This window comes from Buteo buteo, chromosome 23, assembly GCF_964188355.1.
Source record: "Buteo buteo chromosome 23, bButBut1.hap1.1, whole genome shotgun sequence".
Lineage (NCBI taxonomy): Eukaryota > Metazoa > Chordata > Aves > Accipitriformes > Accipitridae > Buteo > Buteo buteo.
In genome coordinates this window covers 1,486,666-1,505,583 of record NC_134193.1, presented here as the reverse complement: position 1 = coordinate 1,505,583, position 18,918 = coordinate 1,486,666, and the positions used below count along the sequence as shown (strand labels likewise).

Below are 18,918 nucleotides of genomic sequence, written 5' to 3'. Positions count from 1 at the left end.
CAGGTCAGGGCTGGGATATTTAAAATAATGGAGCGATGAGGCAAGATGACTAGGCCAGGGCTGCTCCAGCGTGGGCGAAGGATCTAGTCTTGCCTCCAGTTTCATTGAAGCTGGTCCTCTCGCGCCCGGCAGCTGTACCTGCCTGCACCCTGCTGCCTTTGTTACAGCCTCTGCTGCCTTCACGGAGTGGTAACGCAGATGCCAAACAAATGAGTCTTCCCAGCCCTCTGCAGGGTTTGGGTTTTTGTTGTTTTTTTTTCTTGAGTTTCTACCAGCCTCTGCTGAAGCATGTGGCAGCATGTTGTATTAGTGAACTGATGGGAAATAAGCTGTCTTTTTCCATGCTCTTGGCTGGGAAACTCCACAGCTTTTGAGCTGTATAGGTGATAATCTAAGGATAGCTCATTAGGCAGGACATGTAATCAGACATTAGCTGTTTGCAACTAATCATCCAAAGTGTTCGCTCTGACATATGTAAAGCATTGATCCTAACCCTTCAGGCAGCCAAATAACACCAAGCTCTTTATTGTAGCGTTTTCTAGATATCATTCTTTTTATTTTTAGTTCTTTCTGCTTATATTTACCTCTACCTGCATTTTTTTTTCCAAATCAAATGAAAAAATCCTTTGGCCGATAAACTGTACTTCATGAAGTGACATTCTACTGGCTGAGAGACAGCAGCTCTTTCGGTACAGTCTGCAGGGCACACTTGTTGGACAATGAGAGTATATGCTGAGGAAATTTCATACCAGAAGCTATAGGATTTACTTTATTTCAGTGCCAAATTAACATCAGTACTATTTATCAACACGATTGTATGTCGCGATACCTGCAATAGCAGCAGCTAGGCTTTGTAACCCACGTCTCTTGCAGTCCTTTGTTCCTGGCTGGAAAAGATTGTAGTCATCAAAACAAAGGGGAACCATTTTCTCTCCTGGGAACAGATCACTAAGTTCCCATAAGGCAAAACAAAATTATGCAATGAGGCAAGACAATGTCCTGGGCATGTGGAGTCTTGTGCGCTCTCAGCGCTCACATTCCAGCATGCAGCCTCGGTGCAGGAGAGCAGTACAAAATGGTGGAAGGCTTCACACCAGCGCCTGCAAATCTCCCCGGCTGTGCGGCAGGAAAAAGTGCGATGAGCCCTCTCCACCCCTGTCCCAGCAGCAGCACCTCTTCTTCTTGAAAGCTGTTTGTGACCCAGAGACAACTCATGCCCTCACCAGATATTAGCCAAAATGATTCAAAAAATATCATTGAGGGAAAAAAGCTATTTCTTTACATGGTACACATAACTGACCATGGGAAAATGAAGAATGCAACAGAACTATTTTATAAATAGCACAGTGACTGTGGCTGCCAAAGACTTCTTTCTAGCAGGTCTAGCTAAGAGACAAATGCTGGGGGGTAGATCCAGTATAACTTTTTTTTGATGAGCCAGACCTCAAGCTGCTCTGCTGCAGACAAGTGGTCTTAGACTCAGGGGCTGAAGCATTTGCAGAAGGAAGGATTGAGTTTATTAATCATGTTGCATTCTTCTAGGCATAAAGATAGACAAACAGGATTCCCCTACATTATTAAATAAAAATATACCTTTTCCCTGAAAGAGAACAGCCTTAACCTTTCTGGCATCTCCTCCAGTCCTTCCCATCAACCTCCATACTTCTGCTGTACTGCCTATATACTCTTCTTGCTTAAAGCTCTTAAGTGAAACCATACATTGCCTGCATATCCTTATATACAGAAGTGCAAAGTCATACTATAGTCCTGCCAATCTGTGTATGTATATATACCTGCAATACTACTGATGGGTTACTTACACATGTGAGTAGATTCAGAACAAACCTTATTCTTACAGGGGAGTAAAAATCACTGTAGTGTTCCACAGTATCAGATTTTAGACTGATTCTTAACTGGTGTTCTTGCATGTGAGAAACTCTTCGTTCCAAAACAATGAAAAAAAAAATTCCAAAAAAGTGAACAGCTTCAATCCTTCTGGGCCTTTACATTATTGTAATTGGGAGTCTATTGTTTCCTATTAATGCTGCTCTAATCCTCTTAAAGGAAGAATCCTATCTAGATGTCAGGCTGGCTCAGATACCTTTATAGCTACAGATCATTTCTTTCCAGCTGACACATGTAACAGTTGGATTCAGAACAACTGGTATGATATGGATAAAAGCTGGTGGCTCCAGTAACAAAAGAAAAGACCAGTAGGTTGTCTGCAGAGAGGAGGGTTTGATCTCTGGTGGTAGGTGGCTTTGAGCTCTCTGCTACCAGGCTGTGGTGAGCAGCTGCAGAACAGAAGGAGGCTGGGGTAGAGCTTTATGTGGTATCTGTAATCAAAGTGGTAAGCAGTATTCAGTGGGAAGGTTAAGTAGGAGGAGTATTTCAGTGGATAAAGGCCCAAAAGGTGGAAGGGGAACAAGGAGAACTCAATACTTCAAAAAATAGGGAACCTGTTATTTTTTAACTGAGAGTTTTAAGAATTAATTGTGAAAATGAAATATGCATATTTGTTTCTATCTGCATTTATTGGTTGTCTCAATCACTTTCTATAGAGTAAAGCCTATAGTAGGTATTCAATTAACTTTATGCATTAGCAGGTGTTTTTTCAGGGGAGTGGTGTCAGTTTTATGTGCTTATTTTTTCAGGATTTGCTCTCTGTAATTGTTGTTTGTTACTGTGCCTTATTTCACTGAACCATTAAGTATCCCCTACAAGCAGGTAATGAATGCCAGTACTGAAAAACTAATGTTAGGGAAGTTCACTTACAATCCCTTTCTGTTTCTAGAAAAACTACAGTAAAGTGAGTGGGGCTGTACATCGTGTGTAAATGGAACCTTGGCTCCTAAATTATTTGATGTGAAGGTATTAATGTGCAGAAGGACCCTGAGCCTCTGGTGTCTGCTCCTAAATAGGGCACAGCTCAGAGCATCTGAAGGTCTCTGACTTGTAGGTCAGAATCTCCTAATGATCTTAGTTATTTTTATACATGTCTGATACCACATGTTATACTGCCCTAATGCAGAGAAGCAACTCTACAATCATCAAGGGAGCACACAAAAGTGTGGTGGTGGAAACTGTAGGAGAGAAAGAGGAAGAAGAAAGTAAAACACAATAAAAGAAGGTGAAATAGCAAGACACAACATTAACATCAAATAAAAGTACAAGACAGTGAGAAGAAAAAGAACAAAAAAAAAGCAAATAAAGGTGATAAAAGGACAATACAAGCAAAGGACTTTGGCAGCATTTTCCTTCTGTTCCTTCTTTGTTTAATCTTGCTTTACAGAGCAAAATGGGACAACAGTTCACCAATGCCGAAGGGGAGCAAGCAGAGATTGATGTTGCAGAATTGCAGGAATGGTATAAGAAATTTGTGGTTGAATGTCCCAGTGGGACCCTCTTCATGCACGAATTCAAGCGGTTCTTCGGGGTCCAGGATAACCGTGAAGCAGCAGAGTATATTGAAAACATGTTCAGAGCCTTCGATAAGAATGGGGTAAGTGGTGAGGAGTTTTTGCAATTATTTGTCTAATAATTTGCATATCTGTTTTCTGTAATTTGGAGGTGGTTTGGTGCAGTTCCCACCCTTGTTACCATGCTTCATGAGACTAAGGTAAGGGCGATGGACCTGCTAGGGCAGGTGAAGGAGCGTATGCTGCACTACTTTGTATGGGCTGGTATGGATTTATCTTCTCATAAATCGGTACACAAATTAAGGACAGAATGTCCCCTTAAGGGACTAAGGATGAATTAAAAAGTTGAAATTTAGGCAGCCACATTTTAAGACAGTATCATTGAAAGATCCTCAAATTACCAAGGCTGCTACATGGAAAAAAATATTTATCTGTTATGATAGAGGGGGAATTATAGTGGAGGAAAGTCCTACTCAGGCTTGCTATACATTGGAGGAAATGTATATACATTGTATGAACAGGTGGCATGTAACAAAATATTGATTTTAGCAGCTCAAAAGCGAAGGAATGCTGAACAATTCAGACATTCTGGTTTTGATTCCCTTTGCTGTATTTGTCATCAGACACCTGGGAAAAGTGGGCTTTCTGGTTTAGTAGCAGTTCATGCATACCCATGTATTGGTGCAAACGATAGCCTAATACTAGCCTGTGATATTTCAGATACTCAAAAAAAAAAGTCATATGGTTGGCTTTCTCATCTTGAAATGCATAAGCAGTGCTTGCCAAACAGCTCAATTTTTTTCCTGAAGCTCTTGATCATATTCAAAGCAGGGGGTTGTTTGTTGCTGTGTATCAATACAGGAAAAGGGGAGACAAGTCTGTCATCTCTCAGCTATACCAAGTTCCTTTAAGCTCCCTTTGAGACCAGTGGCAAAATCATATTGAGGTGGCAATAAAGGTCAGTTTGTGAGAAAGGATAAAAACAGCCTTGGAAGATGTAGGCAGGTCAGAGACTTCTCTCAGAATTTGAAGTTGGCAAAACCTAAATTCCTGCAGAAAACTGAAGGTCCAGGTCCAAATTGTGTTATGAAAGCTATGCAGAAAGAGGTGCAGAGCAAACGGTGTGCGTAAAAGGTGAAGTTCTGTTCCTAGTTTATAGGAGTTTTCCTAATAAGACTGAAAATCTGTTTTTAAGGGATGCTGGTACTTGCATATATTAAAAACACTAAATTAGGCCTGGGTTCATGTTTTTGCTTCAATATGCCCATGGTATATAATCAGTTGAGCAGGACCTAACAATCTAAAGGGTTATTAGTAATATGGTAAGAAAATAAAAACAATGCCTCAATTGTCTTTTTATGCTTGCTGGCCTCCGAGGTCCAGTAGTAGCAGGTTTTGCTCAGCTCCTGCAGAACATTGCAGTGCCCACAGCAGAGTGTGCCGGGCAGGAGATGCGGAGCCCAGATCTTCCAGGGGGTTTTGCTAACTGGGTTGGGAGGGCTGTAAAGCTTAGCCCTGGGGATGGTGTTGACCTGCATGAGGACCATTTTCTGGGGGCTGCCAAGGGAGCCCTGCATCCCTTCCCTGTCTGAAGTTTTTAGGAGGATGAACACCTGATGTAAATCCTTTATTGTGGGTGTTCTTGCTGCCTCCTTCTGAACTGTGGCATTTTCATTGTCATGGTCTTCCTCAGATGAATCAAGATCAAACAAGGGAGAGGGATGGAAGAAAGGGGTAATGGTTGGATGTTAGTCTCAGTGGTGAAGCAGCTGAGGTCATTGAAAATGGCGATCCCTGCCCAAAAAGTCAATACTGCACTGATCTTCATCTGCCTCCCTATCCTCCATGTAATCTGTGGTGTTTGGAGGTATTTAAATTGCTTATTTCTGGACCCATGGTGGGTGTCCCCTCTTATTGCACTGTAGGAGCACTGCTTTGCTCTTCACTGTCACACTCCTCATGAACTCATCCTTGGTGCAGAAGGGTATGGCTGTGCTTACTGATGGTCTTGAACAGGCACAGATCTTCTGTAAAGTGGCGAATAAATAGCTGTCCCATCGATTATCTTTTTGGCAGTTATGCACATTTTGTAAGCAGTTTTCTGTCAACTATACTCTGTTAAGTATCATTCAGCTGCTGCTTTTCTGTTTCTACAGGATAATACCATTGATTTTCTGGAATACGTAGCTGCCTTGAATCTTGTTTTACGAGGAAAACTGGAACACAAGCTGAGGTGGACGTTCAAAGTATATGACAAGGATGGGAATGGCTGCATAGACAAACCTGAGCTGCTGGAAATTGTTGAGGTAAGTAGGCATTGCCTAATCACTTATTTAAGCAATCGCTGTTCTTTGGCAATTTAATGATGTATATGGGTTTTGTCATAGATAATCAGGTTTCAAGGCAGCTGTGGACAGTGATGAGGTGAAAATGCCTGACCTTGGTGAAAGGGTTATGTGCTCAGTGGTTTGGTGGAGCCTGCTGGGGTGGTGAGGGATCAGTTACACCCACTGTGGGCAGCCTGGCTCCTGCTGCTGCTGAAGCTGTCCGGAAATGCAGCATCTGGGTGCTTTTGTGGAGTTCCTGTATCTCTGCTCTGCCTTTCCTTTCAACCTTTTTACACCGAGATTCATTGCACTGGCCGGTGGAAGAGGGTTTCACCCCATGCCCCTTACAGGAGCCAAGTTTCCTGTCTGAGTAGCTGGTGAGAATATGCCAAGAGGCACAAATTAGTACAGGAATCCCTTTTGTAATTATTCCTTTCTGGGTTTCTGTTATGTTCTGCACTTAGCTTTAATTAGTGACTGTGTGAAGGTGTGAGAGGAGGCATGGGGCTTAGCAGACAGTCAGACACAGCGTGCCTGAGTTCTCACTTTAGGTAAATATCTTGGTGATTGTGCTAGAGTCACCCCTGCACCACAGGTGCTGTTACCCTTGCACAGCAGTACTTGTGAGGCTTAATCAATGGTTATCAAACATTTTAGGATCTCGGGTGAAATGCAGCATCAAGAAAGCATCAGAAATTGAATCTGTGGAAAGCAGGTCCTTTGGGCTGGAGAGTGTGACCAGCCTTTTACCTGCAGCACCAGCAGCCGGTGTGGGAGCATCTGAGGAGCTTGTCTGGGGCAGGCTCAATTATAGTTTTGAGGTCAGCCAGGAATTGGCCAGAGCTGTGTTAGGCCCTTGCTAATCCCCTCTCTGGGAAGACTTCAGACAAACCCTTCAGCCTAAGGAGTAAAGTTAATAACGAACAGGCGGTTGTCATGGGAGGAATAGATAAAATCTGCCCCTTTCCAGTGACAAAGTGGAACAGAAACTATGGGTCAAAATATGTGCTAATACAGGTTTGATCTTGCAGCTTCGGCACAAGTTCCCTGGGAGAGAGGGCTGGGTAAGTCCAGATGTGCCTGGCCTCAGATGTTAGAAAAAAAAAATCATACTCAAAAGTCAGATGACTTTCCCATCTGTGAAACTCTTGCCTTGTTCTTTGTAAAGGAACCCTGAGGTCTGACCAATTTATGTAAGGAAAATAGGAGGGCAGCAGCTTCAAAGAGCAAATGAAGTAATCTGCAGTGTGTGTGAGCATAAGGTCAGAGGTTTCATTAAAGGTCTGAGGCTGTTGAGTGGCAGATCTTTCTAGAAAGGTTAAAACCGCAGCCTTTGTAAAAGACCTTTACACTGTTGGGAAGATAGTGGAGTTCACTGCTTTTCATTTTCTTCTCCTAATCTGTGAACTTCTTTTCAGTCTATCTACAAGCTGAAGAAAGTGTGTCGGTCAGAGGTGGAGGAGAGGACCCCATTGCTCACACCGGAGGAGGTTGTGGACAGGATATTTCAGTTAGTGGATGAGAATGGGGATGGTAAGTGATCGGTGGCTCAGATTGCAGTCATTCGTAATGAGAAGTTATCTGTACTGGGCAGGCTAGCTTTGATTACATCTATCAAGAAATCGCTTAGGACTATTATGTTACTCATATTAGACACATTGGGTTTGGTTCTGGTCTGTTTCTTAGAACCGAGAATAACTTGGTGCAGCAGGATGAAATAATTTTCATTGTTATTTTAAAGTAAAATACAAAGGGGTCACTATTCTGTCTGGATTTTGATGCCACAGAGATCTCATTCTCTGAAAGCACCCGGTAGCCAGAGTGCAGGTCCCAGTCCCAGCACAAATAGCCTGTGTAAAGACAGTGGCTCCAGTCAAATTGGAGCTTGCAGGATCAGACTTGCAATCCTCCTGGAGGAGCATGTGTAAGCTAATGCAACATTTCGTGTTAGCCGACGGGGATGGGGTAGGTGTGAATGCATTGGGTTACAGCGTGGTGGTTTGTCTTTCAGCTAGCTGGCCTAAACTGCATGGGGAAATTAAGTATAGCTTTTGTCTTATTAGCATATTTTTCTGAAACATAGATGGCTTTTACTTCCTGCCTTCTTATCTGTCGCGTTTTGTCTCCCTATCTCGTGTCCTCATCTCCTACACAGGGCAGTTGTCTCTTGACGAGTTCATTGATGGGGCCAGGAAAGACAAGTGGGTGATGAAGATGTTGCAAATGGATGTAAACCCTGGGGGATGGATCTCTGAGCAGAGGAGAAAGAGTGCTTTGTTTTGAGAAAATTCTGGTTTGATACAGCTGAAAATGTGACGCTGACTACAACTGTGGCTCTCTTACTCTAGGGTGGTAGTGGCTTTCCTTTTTAATACAATCTCGGCACCCATATGAAAACTTCAGTGGTTTATGAAGCCATATCTCAATCTAAACCCCACGTGCTGCATACTGCTGATACCCAGAGTCTATATTTGGCCCATGAATAAGTCTTTCTCTGGACACAATATGGTGTTTGCCAGCTCTGGTTTTTGGTTACACCCCAAGGAACAAACTTTTTGTGGCTTCCTGCAGTGGATCCTGGGCAGGATTTTAGTGTGATGACAGGATCGGGAAGTGAGAAATCCTGACACAGTGGTACTGTCTCCAGTGCAGACTAGTGTTTGCATCATTCATGCCTGCAGAGATACAAACACATCAAACCAAAAGAGGTGCTCTGGCAGGCTTTATACATTCAGGGGGTCTGTACGCATATTTAGTAGACAGTGCTACTGCTAAAGTAAAATTATTGAACACCAACATACCGCTATCAAAAATGAGAGTTGGATTATAAGCGGTAGCCAGGAGAGTACACAGCCTTGAGGAAAACATAATGTGTGGGCTGGAGAGGTGGAGCAGTAACTCCTTGCATCTCCCTCCTGTGGACCAGGGTCTGCTCCTTCTACCTGTTCAGAGACCTGGGCTTCTGTGGGGCTGGAAAAAGGCTGTTTCCAAACGCTGAGCAGCAGTAGAAATTGTACCTCTTCTCGGCAGCCACATATAGAGGACAGTTTTGCACAAGTGTGATTCTGTTCCCTTTGAGCCTGTTTCTTACTGAATCATCACTCTAGAACAGCTTTTCCTGCCCCGTGAAGACTGAATGAGCTCAGGGAGCTCCAGGACTTTCACTGCACTGGGAGAAGTTTTGTGTGGAGGGGGAGATAAGGGAAGAGCAGAGTTTTGCTTGGCAGCATCTCTGCCATGAGAGGATTAGTGCTGCTTTATCGGCAGGACCACAGAATGGAACAAGTGACAAAATCAGAGTGAGTTACTGAAGTAGTACAGTGGTTTTACACTGGACTTAATTTAGCCACAGACTATAGAAATAAAATTTGCACAGGTTGTAGGCTGAGCTCTGCTATTCTAACCCATATTCCTACATATACATGTATATGGAAAGAAAATTTGGGTTGAACCACTATTTTGGTTCACCATTATTGGATTTATTGGTTTATTTGCAAGAAAATTTTCCCCAGGAAAATAACACCTGTTTCTCTGTTTTATTTTAATTTTCCCATGGGATCAGTGGGCCAGGTCATACCCAATAAAAAGATTTGTAATCCCTTTTTTGTGGCCTTTAATTGTGACTGTAGTATCTTTCATTAGTTGATTAGTTTGCTGGTTTGTGGTCTTGTCAATTTAACCAATGTTTAAACTCAGGAACATGAGGAAGTATTCAGGATAAGATACAATCAGTGCTAGAGTTCAAATGCATATACATTTCCACTTCTAAATAGCCTTTCTAAGAGTTCTCTGTAAATGCACGCTAGCTTGTGGCATGTTTACTTATCAGAGATGATTAGACTCCTAGTTTATGCTGCTGTAAGGCAGCTGTTTAAAGCTCATTCAAGTCAATAGTTTCAGCCAAAGATCTGAAAGAAAAAAATCTTACTTCTGACTTGAGGGCCTGGAAGAAAAGATTCACTTTACTGATTTTCCAACTTGAGGACAAATGTTTTGATGGGAGGATACAAATCTCAAATTTCTTAAATTTCAGCATCTCAACCAACATAACACACTCTGCTTCTTGCACAATTTTAAAGTGGATTTTTAGTTACTATAGTTGTGTACTGCAGGTTTACTTAAATGCTTTAAATTCTCTTATTCTGTTCACCTGGTCAGATCAGGCATGGAAGAAGCTGTTTGGTGTCCCCCACACCAGCAGTCCTCTGCTGGGGTGGTAGAGGGCATCCTAACACTGAGCACTTGTACAGCTCTTGGTAGAGATTTTGTAACATGTGAATTTAATAAAGAAAGATTTATTAAAATTCTATCTGTTTTGTGGTATTTATTTTTCATTTAGAATGAAGGTGAAGACCTGTGTAAGCACCTGAGTATCTGACCAAAACTGTAGTCTTTGAGACTGACACAATGAATTTAAGGGAGGTGTTAAATGTAAGAGCTAACCTGGATAAGACACATATAAGGCAGAGATGGGGATGCTATTGCAGATGCAGAGTAGGAAAGGAGGCTCTTCTGTTCAACTTATATGCAATGACAGTGAAAAGCATAAATGTATCATTTAAAAAAAAAAATCTCTCAATGGAATTTGAAGTAGGTGGTTAGAAAACAGTGAACTGACAGTGCAGCAATGAGATGGCCCCTGCCAGGACTCAAACAGGAACCTCGAAGAATTTAGGGCCTAGTGTTGGACTCAGCAGCCGGATGGTTCCACCTCCTCTGGCCTGGGCAGACTTGGGCTGGTAACGGTGCATGTGGTGGGTAATGCTTGTGTAAGTGCTGGCATAACCCAGTGGAAAATTGTTCCTCTTATCAATCGTGTAATCTTTTATCAAGGTGCTTTAGTCTTAGTCCTATTTTTAAATCCATAGGTATAAATGCTTTGATCTCCTCCCAAACTCATTCAACATTCACATCAAGCTGTTGATGTCAGATACTTTGCATAATCCATTTTTCCAGACTTACAGCCCAGCTAGAATTGGATTTGACTGATCGGATTTCTTTTTGGTCTAAATTGGGAAACAGGATGGCTTGGAAAAGGCAAATGCCTTGTGATTTTTCTGAGCTGCTACCATCTGCTCTGATGTTTGATGCCCCTGAAGTTGGGTAGGGTTGAAGGTGAAATAATCAGGTTAAAAAGCTGAAGGTGAGGTTCTTGTTGAAAGGGGCTGATGGGGAGAGGCCCCAGAAAACAGGAGCCAGGGAGGCATCACATCCTAAAATACTCTGGAAGGTGCATTCCTGGGGCAAGTGCTGAGCAGCAGAAATAATGAGGCTAGAAGGGAAGAGGGTAATTACATCTAACTATGCTTAGCCATGCTCTTTATTTGTCTATACACCTGATGTTCTGAGAGGGGAGGTTCACCCATGGGTAGCTGGGGTTCGGTGGCTGCCCAGAGGAAAGGTTTCTGTCCGGGTCATTCCCAAAGCATGTGCAGCTTCCCCTTGAAAACGTCGTGTTGAAAAACAGAGTGGCCATGCCAGGACTCACACAGCCCTGTGCTGATTGCTTTAGGGACTTTTTGTGGTCTCCCCATACTCGTCCTTTCCTCACAGCGCCCATGGTCAGCTCTGCCAGTATGGGAAGATACTCTTCTTTCTTTCCTCTTCCTCCTCTTCAAAGGAAACTGCACCTCAGAAGTTTAGAAAGTATCTCAAACACGTTACCCTTAAAAACCCCATATTTAAGGTAATCTAATGGTGTTCTGGGATCTGATGCGCCGTACGCTGTGCTGCAGGGCAGCCGCATCCCCTGGGGATGAGGGACCTTTAGAAGCATCTGGCTGAGAACCTGTTTTGTCTCATTTCTTTGCCTTTCAGGCCTCACACCCTAACTTAGCACGGGGATGCAAAGGGAAATATTTTTGCAATTTGCCACTGTCCGTTCCCGGGCTCATCATCTCACTTCTGTTTGATTTTGCTGCCTTGGAGAGCCCACCGGCTCCGTTCCCGGCGGGTTCCTGGGATTCCCGAGTGCTGCTCCTCCGCAAGACCCAGCCATCGCCGTTGGGCGAGCCTGTCCCAGTTCCCCCGCAGAGGGACTGTGGGGACGGGGACCGCCACCGGGACCAGGACCGGGACAGGGCAGCTGCGGTGGAGAGCGTAGCAAGGGCTGAAGTCCTGCTCCCCATCCTCCCTCCAAAACTGGGCTGGGAATGCCGGTGAGCCCCGCTGGCGGCAGGACGTGGGTGCGGAGCCCACCCAAGACCCTCCCAACCCCAGGTGGGTCCACGCAGTTGGGATTTCCCTCAAAAAGCAGGCATGCACTGCAGCTTTTACGGCCTTTTGGCACCTAAGCCCCGCTGAGATAAATGGCCCGGTGCTGCAGAAAGCTGCTCGCTGGGTGGTTTTAGCGTAGCCGCAATTCTTCCGAACAAACCTGGCTCCAGGGACTTGTCCCAGGTCACCGCAAAGGGGAGGCAGAGCTGGGACCTGCCGCACGACCATCCAGCCTCAGAGGCCCATCGCCCCTCTGACGGCAGCTCCCCAAAAAAGCCTTTCCCGCGCTCCCCGGAGAGGTTGTGCTGCCCCTCATTCACCAGTGACGTTGTCACAAGAGTGAGCAATGCGTCTGTGGCTGGCCCCTGAACAGCCACCACTATTTTGAAATAAATTAATTACGCCTGAGTTAGGGCAAAGAGAGTCACAATATTAGTTTTTAATTATTTTTAATTTGCTTTCTTAGAGGCTGAAAAAACATCCTTTGGAGAGAGACGCTGAGGTTTGAAAGGTGCCTCCGGCCAGCCGGCTGTTCTGAGACAGCCCTTTTAGAATAACTTTGTCTTTATAAATAGAAATTGGGCTTGTCAGGGCTGCTTCTTGCAGCTTCTTGGGCTTGCAGAGGAGAGGCTGAAGGAAGCATGGGTGGGACTGAACGTGTCTCTGCGGAAGGAGTGTGCACAGAAAGCCCACGCTGAACTTGGCTCCCTCCTTGCTGCTGTTGTAAAGGTGAAGTGCAGTAAGTTTTGTGCTGGTCATTTGTGGGGGAGTTAATTTTGCTGCAAAGAGGAGTATTACACATTGAGTAAACAGCTCAGCCCGGCTCTAATAAGATGGTTGCAGCCTGCTGTCTCTCTCACTGGTGTAAGTGGGATGCTGGACAAGCTGGCCTGTCAAAGGGTTCTTCTCGGTGGCCTTTTGGTTTGTGTGCCTGTCCAACACCACTGGAGCCTGAACCAGGCTGCCGGGGCAGCTGCCGGCGGGGCCGGGGCCGTGCATCCCGCGCTTGCTGCCTGTCTGGGCAGAAAACGGGCAGGAGGGAGCTACGGGGCTGCCACACGTGGCCCAGAAAGCAGCAGGGAGAAAAGCAGGAGGTGCCTAGAAATGTCGGTGGGTAAAGCAGAGCTCCAGAAGAAAGAGTTGTAGGACTTCCCAGGGCGTGAGGTTTTATTAAAGTACGCTTGCTCAATGCAGATGAGGTTCAGAAGAGCAGGCAGGTGCGGCAGGATGCAAGAACCCAGGAGCAGCCCCTTTTCTACACTGATTCTGAAGAAAACAGACCTCTCCCCACACTTGTGCTGTTCTTGCAAAAGAACTATTTTAACAAAGGTAAACCAAAGGTTTCTGTGCTTGCAGAACATGAGACAGTTAATCTGTCCTGCTGGAAACAGAATGATTGATTGAAAGAGAGAAAAAGCACAACCGGAAATAATCTTGTAAAATATCTTTATTAATTCACTATAAGATTGGAAGTACAAAAGCTTGCAGGTAAAACACTGTCAAGTGAAAAAGACGCTAGGAAAAATGGTCAGAAAGTTGCTTATGAATTGCAAGCATTCAGTGCTAAATAACAAGTCTTTCAGCTAGGCAAGAAATCCTTCCTGGTGTCCCGTATTGCCTCGCCACGCCTGCAACTTGCTCCCATCAGATGAGGAAACTCCTCTCCAGGAGCAGCCCTGGCGCAGCCCCGGCGCGGGGACGGCGGACGGTGCGGGGGCGAGGCCGCTGCTCTCGCAGCCTCCCTTGTGCGTGTGCTCGGTCCTGGGCGCAGCCCCTCTCGTGGCACTGGTAATTATCACCGGCTGACGAGGTTGCTGTGCCCAGGATGCCCTAATAAGGGGTGACTGGGTTTTATTCCGCAGGGGGCAGTACTTGAGCCCACTGTAGCGTGGAGGTGATGGTACCCACTGCCTGCTCAGGAATACTCGGGTACTTGCGGATGCTCGTGGCGCGGACACTGCGTCTAGCCTGTCTCTAGCAGCACACCCCTCCGAACTGCATGCAGACGATTCACTGCCGTTGTAGTTAAAACCACCTGATGCTCGAGGGTGCCACAGAGTGTAACTTGCAGGAGAGTTTAAGTTTGCTGTAAAGGTGATAAGACATGCAGGAATATTCCTACAAACATGCAAGACTTTTCCCTCTCAGGTTACTGCCATTGCAGCCCTTCCAGACATTTCAAGGAGAAACATGCCCTTCAAGTTCAGACAGTTGTTCAAAAAAGGCACCATTCTATGTTTTTAATGCTTTTAAGCAAAGAAAAGCCACTGCATTCACCGCTCCCCTTTTTCTAGCTCATAGATGTTTTTGTCTTACATTATCACTAGCGATTGCTAACAGAATAATAACAAATCAAAGAACGAATGACCAAACCCACCGATCTGGTGCTCTGGAAATATATACGGAAAGAGAAGGTTCAGGTCTGTTTTCTACGTTTTTGTATGTGTGTTCTTTGGGGACTTCTCTCACCGGGGCCGAGTGCCGGGCAGCCCTGGGGTTCGTCCCCCACAGAGGCTGCAGACGCTGGTGTTGGCCACTGCCTCGGTGGGAATTTTGAGGCTCTGCTGGTGCATTATCTAACTGCATCGCGTGGTGCCGCTCCCCCTTCCCGGGGAGGCGAGAGTCTACCCCCTCTCTGCTCAGCAGCAACATCCAGAGTTCCCCGCAGAGCGAAGAGCCCCGTGGTCCCGTCAGCAGTCCTGGGGGTGGTCGTGTGCCTCCAGCGTGACGAGCTGCCATGGCAGCACCCCCTCTTCGCGGCAGCCTTTCCTCTTGCCGGCTCATGTGGCTGCACCAGGCAGGGCCAGGGCAGAGCCCGGTGAGCCCCGGGGCTCCCCCGAACCATCTGCCGGGGGAGCGGCACCTTCGGAGCAGATCCCGGTCCCTGCGCTAGCGGGATAGTCTATCGCTGGTCACACTAGCGCTGGGACAGCTCACCAGCTCCCACAACCACGACCCGATTTGTTTTAATAATGCGAGGGGGTAAAAGTAGAGACGAAGGGAAGGCGTCCCGGGAGCCTACTGGGCAGCCTCCGCCTCCTCCGCCGGCTCGTGCGGGTTCTTCCCATCGTTCTGGATCAATTTGACGATGTGTGTCAGGTCCAGGCTGCGGGTGAGGATCTCGAGCAGCACTTCATCCTTTTGCACGCCCTCCATGAACTCTTCCAGGGAGAGCTCGCCTGCGAAGGCACGGTCAGAAAAGGTCTGTTAAATCCGGCAGCCCTTCTCCTCCCTCCGCCGGCAGCCTCAGAGCCGCCCCCCAGGAGCTGCACGGACCATGAACCAGGGCCCTCCCGGAGGTCCCGGGTCCGTGTATCGTCCACCCCAAACCCCGTCACAGCTAAACCCCGCGCAGATCCCCACCCTGCCAGTATGACGAGGGGCACGTTGCAGCGTCCCCTCGGGCTGGCTGCAGCCCGTGGAGGGGACGGGGAGGTAAACCATCACGGAAAGCCGCTCTCTGCCAGCTCTCCTCATGTTCTGGGGTTTCGGGACATCCAGCATCTGGAATTGCTCTGCCAGACTGAACTGCAGGTAAGGGGGAAAGTGGGAGCAGTACTTGGCATTGCATAAGAAAGTTCCTCACCGTCTCCATTTATATCAATTTTGTCAAACACCATGTTTGTGAATTCCTCAGCCGTCATCGTTTCATTGCACCGGTTGATAGCTCGAATAGCCTGGAGGGAAAGAAGGACAAGGAGGACCATTACTGAGCGTTGTGCAGATTTGTGTATCCGTCAGTACAAGTGGCTAAGTGACCGGACATGAGAGCCCAAACTTTTTTGCAAGCAGTTAGGTTCTGAAAGGAGTAAGTCTTTTCTAAAACACTGGAGATTAAAATAATTTTAAAAGGAAATCAATGCATTAAAAGATTAAGTGGGCATACTGGGATAATCCCAGAGCCATTCACCTCTGAAAATCCTTAGATTAAATTCAAGTGCTTATCTCAGCCCAGGTTTCGGTGGATGTGGTTAAACAACCTGCAATGAGAAGACAAGGGGTTCCTGCGTGCTGGAGCGTGCAGGTGCCGTGGGGGGTGTGGGGTGCTCGAAACAGGTCCGGCCAGGGAGGCCAGCCTGGTGGGAGGACTGGCAGAGGACAAGCAGCAGGTTTGGCCAGTGCCTACTAATTTATCAGGGAGTTGTCCTTTGGGTTGGAATATTCCTGTAACAATTTTTCTGTCTACCTGTGTCTAATGACCGTAGTCTGTGAAAGAAATGGAAAAAGCTGAGCCCACTCACTTTGATGATGTTCAGCAGTTCTCCCCGGTCAATGCAGCCATTCCCGTCCACATCGTAGAGCTTGAAATACCATCGCAGCTTCTGATCCACCTTCCCTTTCAGGACCAGACTCAGAGCTGCCACATACTCCATAAAATCTATGTAGCCATCCTAAAAGCAGAAGGTTAGAAGCTAGATGAGATGAAAAGCAAAAAGTCAGGCAGTAAGTGATTTTCCTGGTCACTTTTGGAAGTCCCCACTGGAAGACTTCAGTGTGTGGCCACCACCTTGAGAGCAGGGGCTTGGGGAGCGCAGCAGGGTGCGGGTTCCCCACACACCCACCAGTTAAAGCCAGTGCACCATATGGTGAGGGCTCCACGTTCATTTATGCAGAAATATGAATGAACTCAGTGTGTGTACCTGGCTTGGGGACTAACAAAGCCTCAAAATCTGGCCTGTGCTGAAGGAATCTCTTCTTGCAAAGCAGTGGTAATTCAGAGGTCAAAGAGGAACAGGCTTATGCAGATGAACCCTGATGGATTACCTAACCTTATCCTGCCTGCGCACACCTATAGCTCTTTTCTGCTGCAAAGCGGTCTCGCACGCAAACTTCTAGGAGAGGAACGAACTCAAACTCGGGAATGACCCCAGCACGTTGCTGACATCTCGGGCTGGAAAGGCGCTGCTCTGTCCCTGTGCCATTTGTGTATCTGCTTGACGTTTGGTCACGTCAAAAGCACAAACAGTTTTATCTTTGACTTTCCTCCCAGGTGTTTGCCCGCCACCAGCTCACGCCGCAGCATTGGAGACGTTCAGCTGGGCCCGCCGACGGCTCTCCGGCCAGCGTTACGGGACCAGTGCAAAGCTGGGCTGGGCTGAGCTCGTGTGCCACCACCCTGCCTGCAGACGCTGCCCCGTGATGTTCACAGCTTTTAGGAGGTTTGCTAGAACACGTGGTGCTCGCCACAGAGCCTTTTGATGGCACATACCATTGAGACACAAAGCGCTTTGAAGGCAAATGGTACGTCCTATAAACCACAGAAAGTCTTTGGGAGGGAATAAGCCAGGGTTTTGTCAATGAACAAAGCCACCACGCCACGGGGCAGGTTCAAGAAGAGATCATCTGCTTTATCCCACTGCTGCAAGAGCCAGATTAGGTATAAATAGCTACTGAGCCCCATTCCCAGCAGGATTTCCTGTGCATCAATTCCCTTTTCAGGCATGCATTCAAACACAGGGCAGCGAGCAAGGTAAAGGCCAAGGCACAAACAAAATACCTAAAGGATTTAGGGCCCAAATTGTATTATTTTCAGTGGGATTAAGCCCACTAAGCCCTTCAGGTTGCCATAAAATATATTCCTCATCTCGCATGAGGTGCAATTTCAAATCATTTGCAAGCAAAGGAGGGTGTTGTTTCCTCTCAGAGACACAGCATCCATCTGCTTCCCTGGCACGGCTCCCGAGCTGGGCAGACAGCGCTCCCCAAGGCGTGCAGGGGCTCCGGGACTGCCCCGCGCCGGGGGTCCGGCACAGCGACAGCCCGAGGTGCAAAGCCTCTCCGCAGGGAGCAAAGGGCCCGAGCTCCTTACCGTATGGGACTGAGCACGTGTCATAAAATCAATGAAACTGTAATCCATTTAAAATTTGAAACAATAGAAAAACAAACCCGATCTGTTCTGTAAACCCTAGCTCATGCCACGCTGCGTGGCTCAGGAACTCGCTGTTTCTGCATGAATGCAGCGCTTGTTCTCACGCTGCTCGCTTGTTCCTTACTGTCACAACATTCGATATTTAAGGATTAAAGGGCACTTCATTTTAGAGGGATCACAGACTACCAGATAAAACCCCACAATTTTAATAATTTAAAACTAAAATAATTTAAAACTAAATCAATACTGGGAGAAGTCTATTTTCTTCCAGATTTTTTGCTGACATTTTTTGCTTACATAACTGATTTTACAATTTATGAGGCCGTAGAGAATCAGACCATATATACTTAGATATACATCTATATTGCATACACCCAAATATACCACACCCAATCACACGCAGGGAGCTGAGCACGGCCGATCCCGGCACAGGCTGAGCGGGAAGGACAATATTTACCTTATTAAAGTCAAACGTCTCAAACATTTGCTCAACGTATTTGTTCGCTGCTGGACTCAGGTTTTTCAAGCCAAAAAACTGTTTGAACTCATACAGGGTGAGCTGGCCAGAAGGACACTCCGTCATGAACTTCTTATACCACTGGTGGCACTCGGTAGTGCTCAGCTCCTCCACAGATTTCCCGTCCATGTTCCCCATCTCCACGCCAAGTGCTGGTCACTTTGCAGCCAAAAAGGGATGTTTTCTGCAATTTGAGGGCTTTCTTTTAAATTCTGCTCCTTGCCTTTAAAGTCCAAATGTCACCAGCGCTGCAGGGATCACAGTATCAGGAAAAATCAAATTGCCTTGTGTGTGGGCTCTACCAATTCAGTGGTGATGGATGCAAAAGACACCTCTGCCCAGGAAAACTCAAAAGCACAAAACCCTCTTTGGACAAGAGGGTGACATTTAAGTACCCAGCAAATCCCTCCCCAGCCAATGAGGCTCGGGGGGGTGATGGGCTCCTGCCAGGCATTAAGAGTTCAGGGTTAAAATAGAAAAGAGGTAAAATGGGGAAGTCTTGCAGATTACAGGCCCAGCAGGAGATTACAAGGGTGGGTGGAATTTTCTCCATGATGGTGTAATCTCCTA

The 18,918-nt window shown here is 46.5% G+C and overlaps 2 protein-coding genes across 2 annotated transcripts; one reads left to right on the top strand and one right to left on the bottom strand.

Annotated features, from left to right (window-relative positions):
* The first annotated feature begins 2,960 nt into the window (after positions 1–2,960).
* Positions 2,961–8,107, top strand: GUCA1B (guanylate cyclase activator 1B). Its single transcript, XM_075054931.1, has 4 exons — positions 2,961–3,502; positions 5,576–5,725; positions 7,165–7,279; positions 7,902–8,107. Exons 1-4 carry the CDS (start codon positions 3,299–3,301, stop codon positions 8,027–8,029), a joined length of 597 nt encoding a protein of 198 aa, XP_074911032.1. The 5' UTR covers positions 2,961–3,298; the 3' UTR covers positions 8,030–8,107.
* Positions 8,108–14,980: 6,873 nt separating this feature from the next.
* GUCA1A (guanylate cyclase activator 1A) lies at positions 14,981–18,486 on the bottom strand. The gene is made up of 4 exons (XM_075055068.1): positions 18,289–18,486; positions 16,204–16,353; positions 15,549–15,639; positions 14,981–15,141 (listed from the first exon to the last, which is right to left on the bottom strand). Exons 1-4 carry the CDS (start codon positions 18,484–18,486, stop codon positions 14,981–14,983), a joined length of 600 nt encoding a protein of 199 aa, XP_074911169.1.
* Between the last annotated feature and the right edge of the window lie 432 nt (positions 18,487–18,918).

Excerpts from the sequence above, each read along its gene's own strand:
- GUCA1B (XM_075054931.1), top strand. The coding sequence starts at position 3,299 with ATGGGACAACAGTTCACCAATGCCGAAGGGGAGCAAGCAGAGATTGAT. Across the intron at positions 3,503-5,575 it reads GAGCCTTCGATAAGAATGGG|GATAATACCATTGATTTTCT; the intron begins GTAAGTGGTGAG and ends CTGTTTCTACAG. Across the intron at positions 5,726-7,164 it reads AGCTGCTGGAAATTGTTGAG|TCTATCTACAAGCTGAAGAA; the intron begins GTAAGTAGGCAT and ends ACTTCTTTTCAG.
- GUCA1A (XM_075055068.1), bottom strand. The coding sequence starts at position 18,486 with ATGGGGAACATGGACGGGAAATCTGTGGAGGAGCTGAGCACTACCGAG. Across the intron at positions 15,640-16,203 it reads AACTGCTGAACATCATCAAA|GCTATTCGAGCTATCAACCG; the intron begins GTGAGTGGGCTC and ends CTTTCCCTCCAG. Across the intron at positions 15,142-15,548 it reads AATTGATATAAATGGAGACG|GCGAGCTCTCCCTGGAAGAG; the intron begins GTGAGGAACTTT and ends GTGCCTTCGCAG.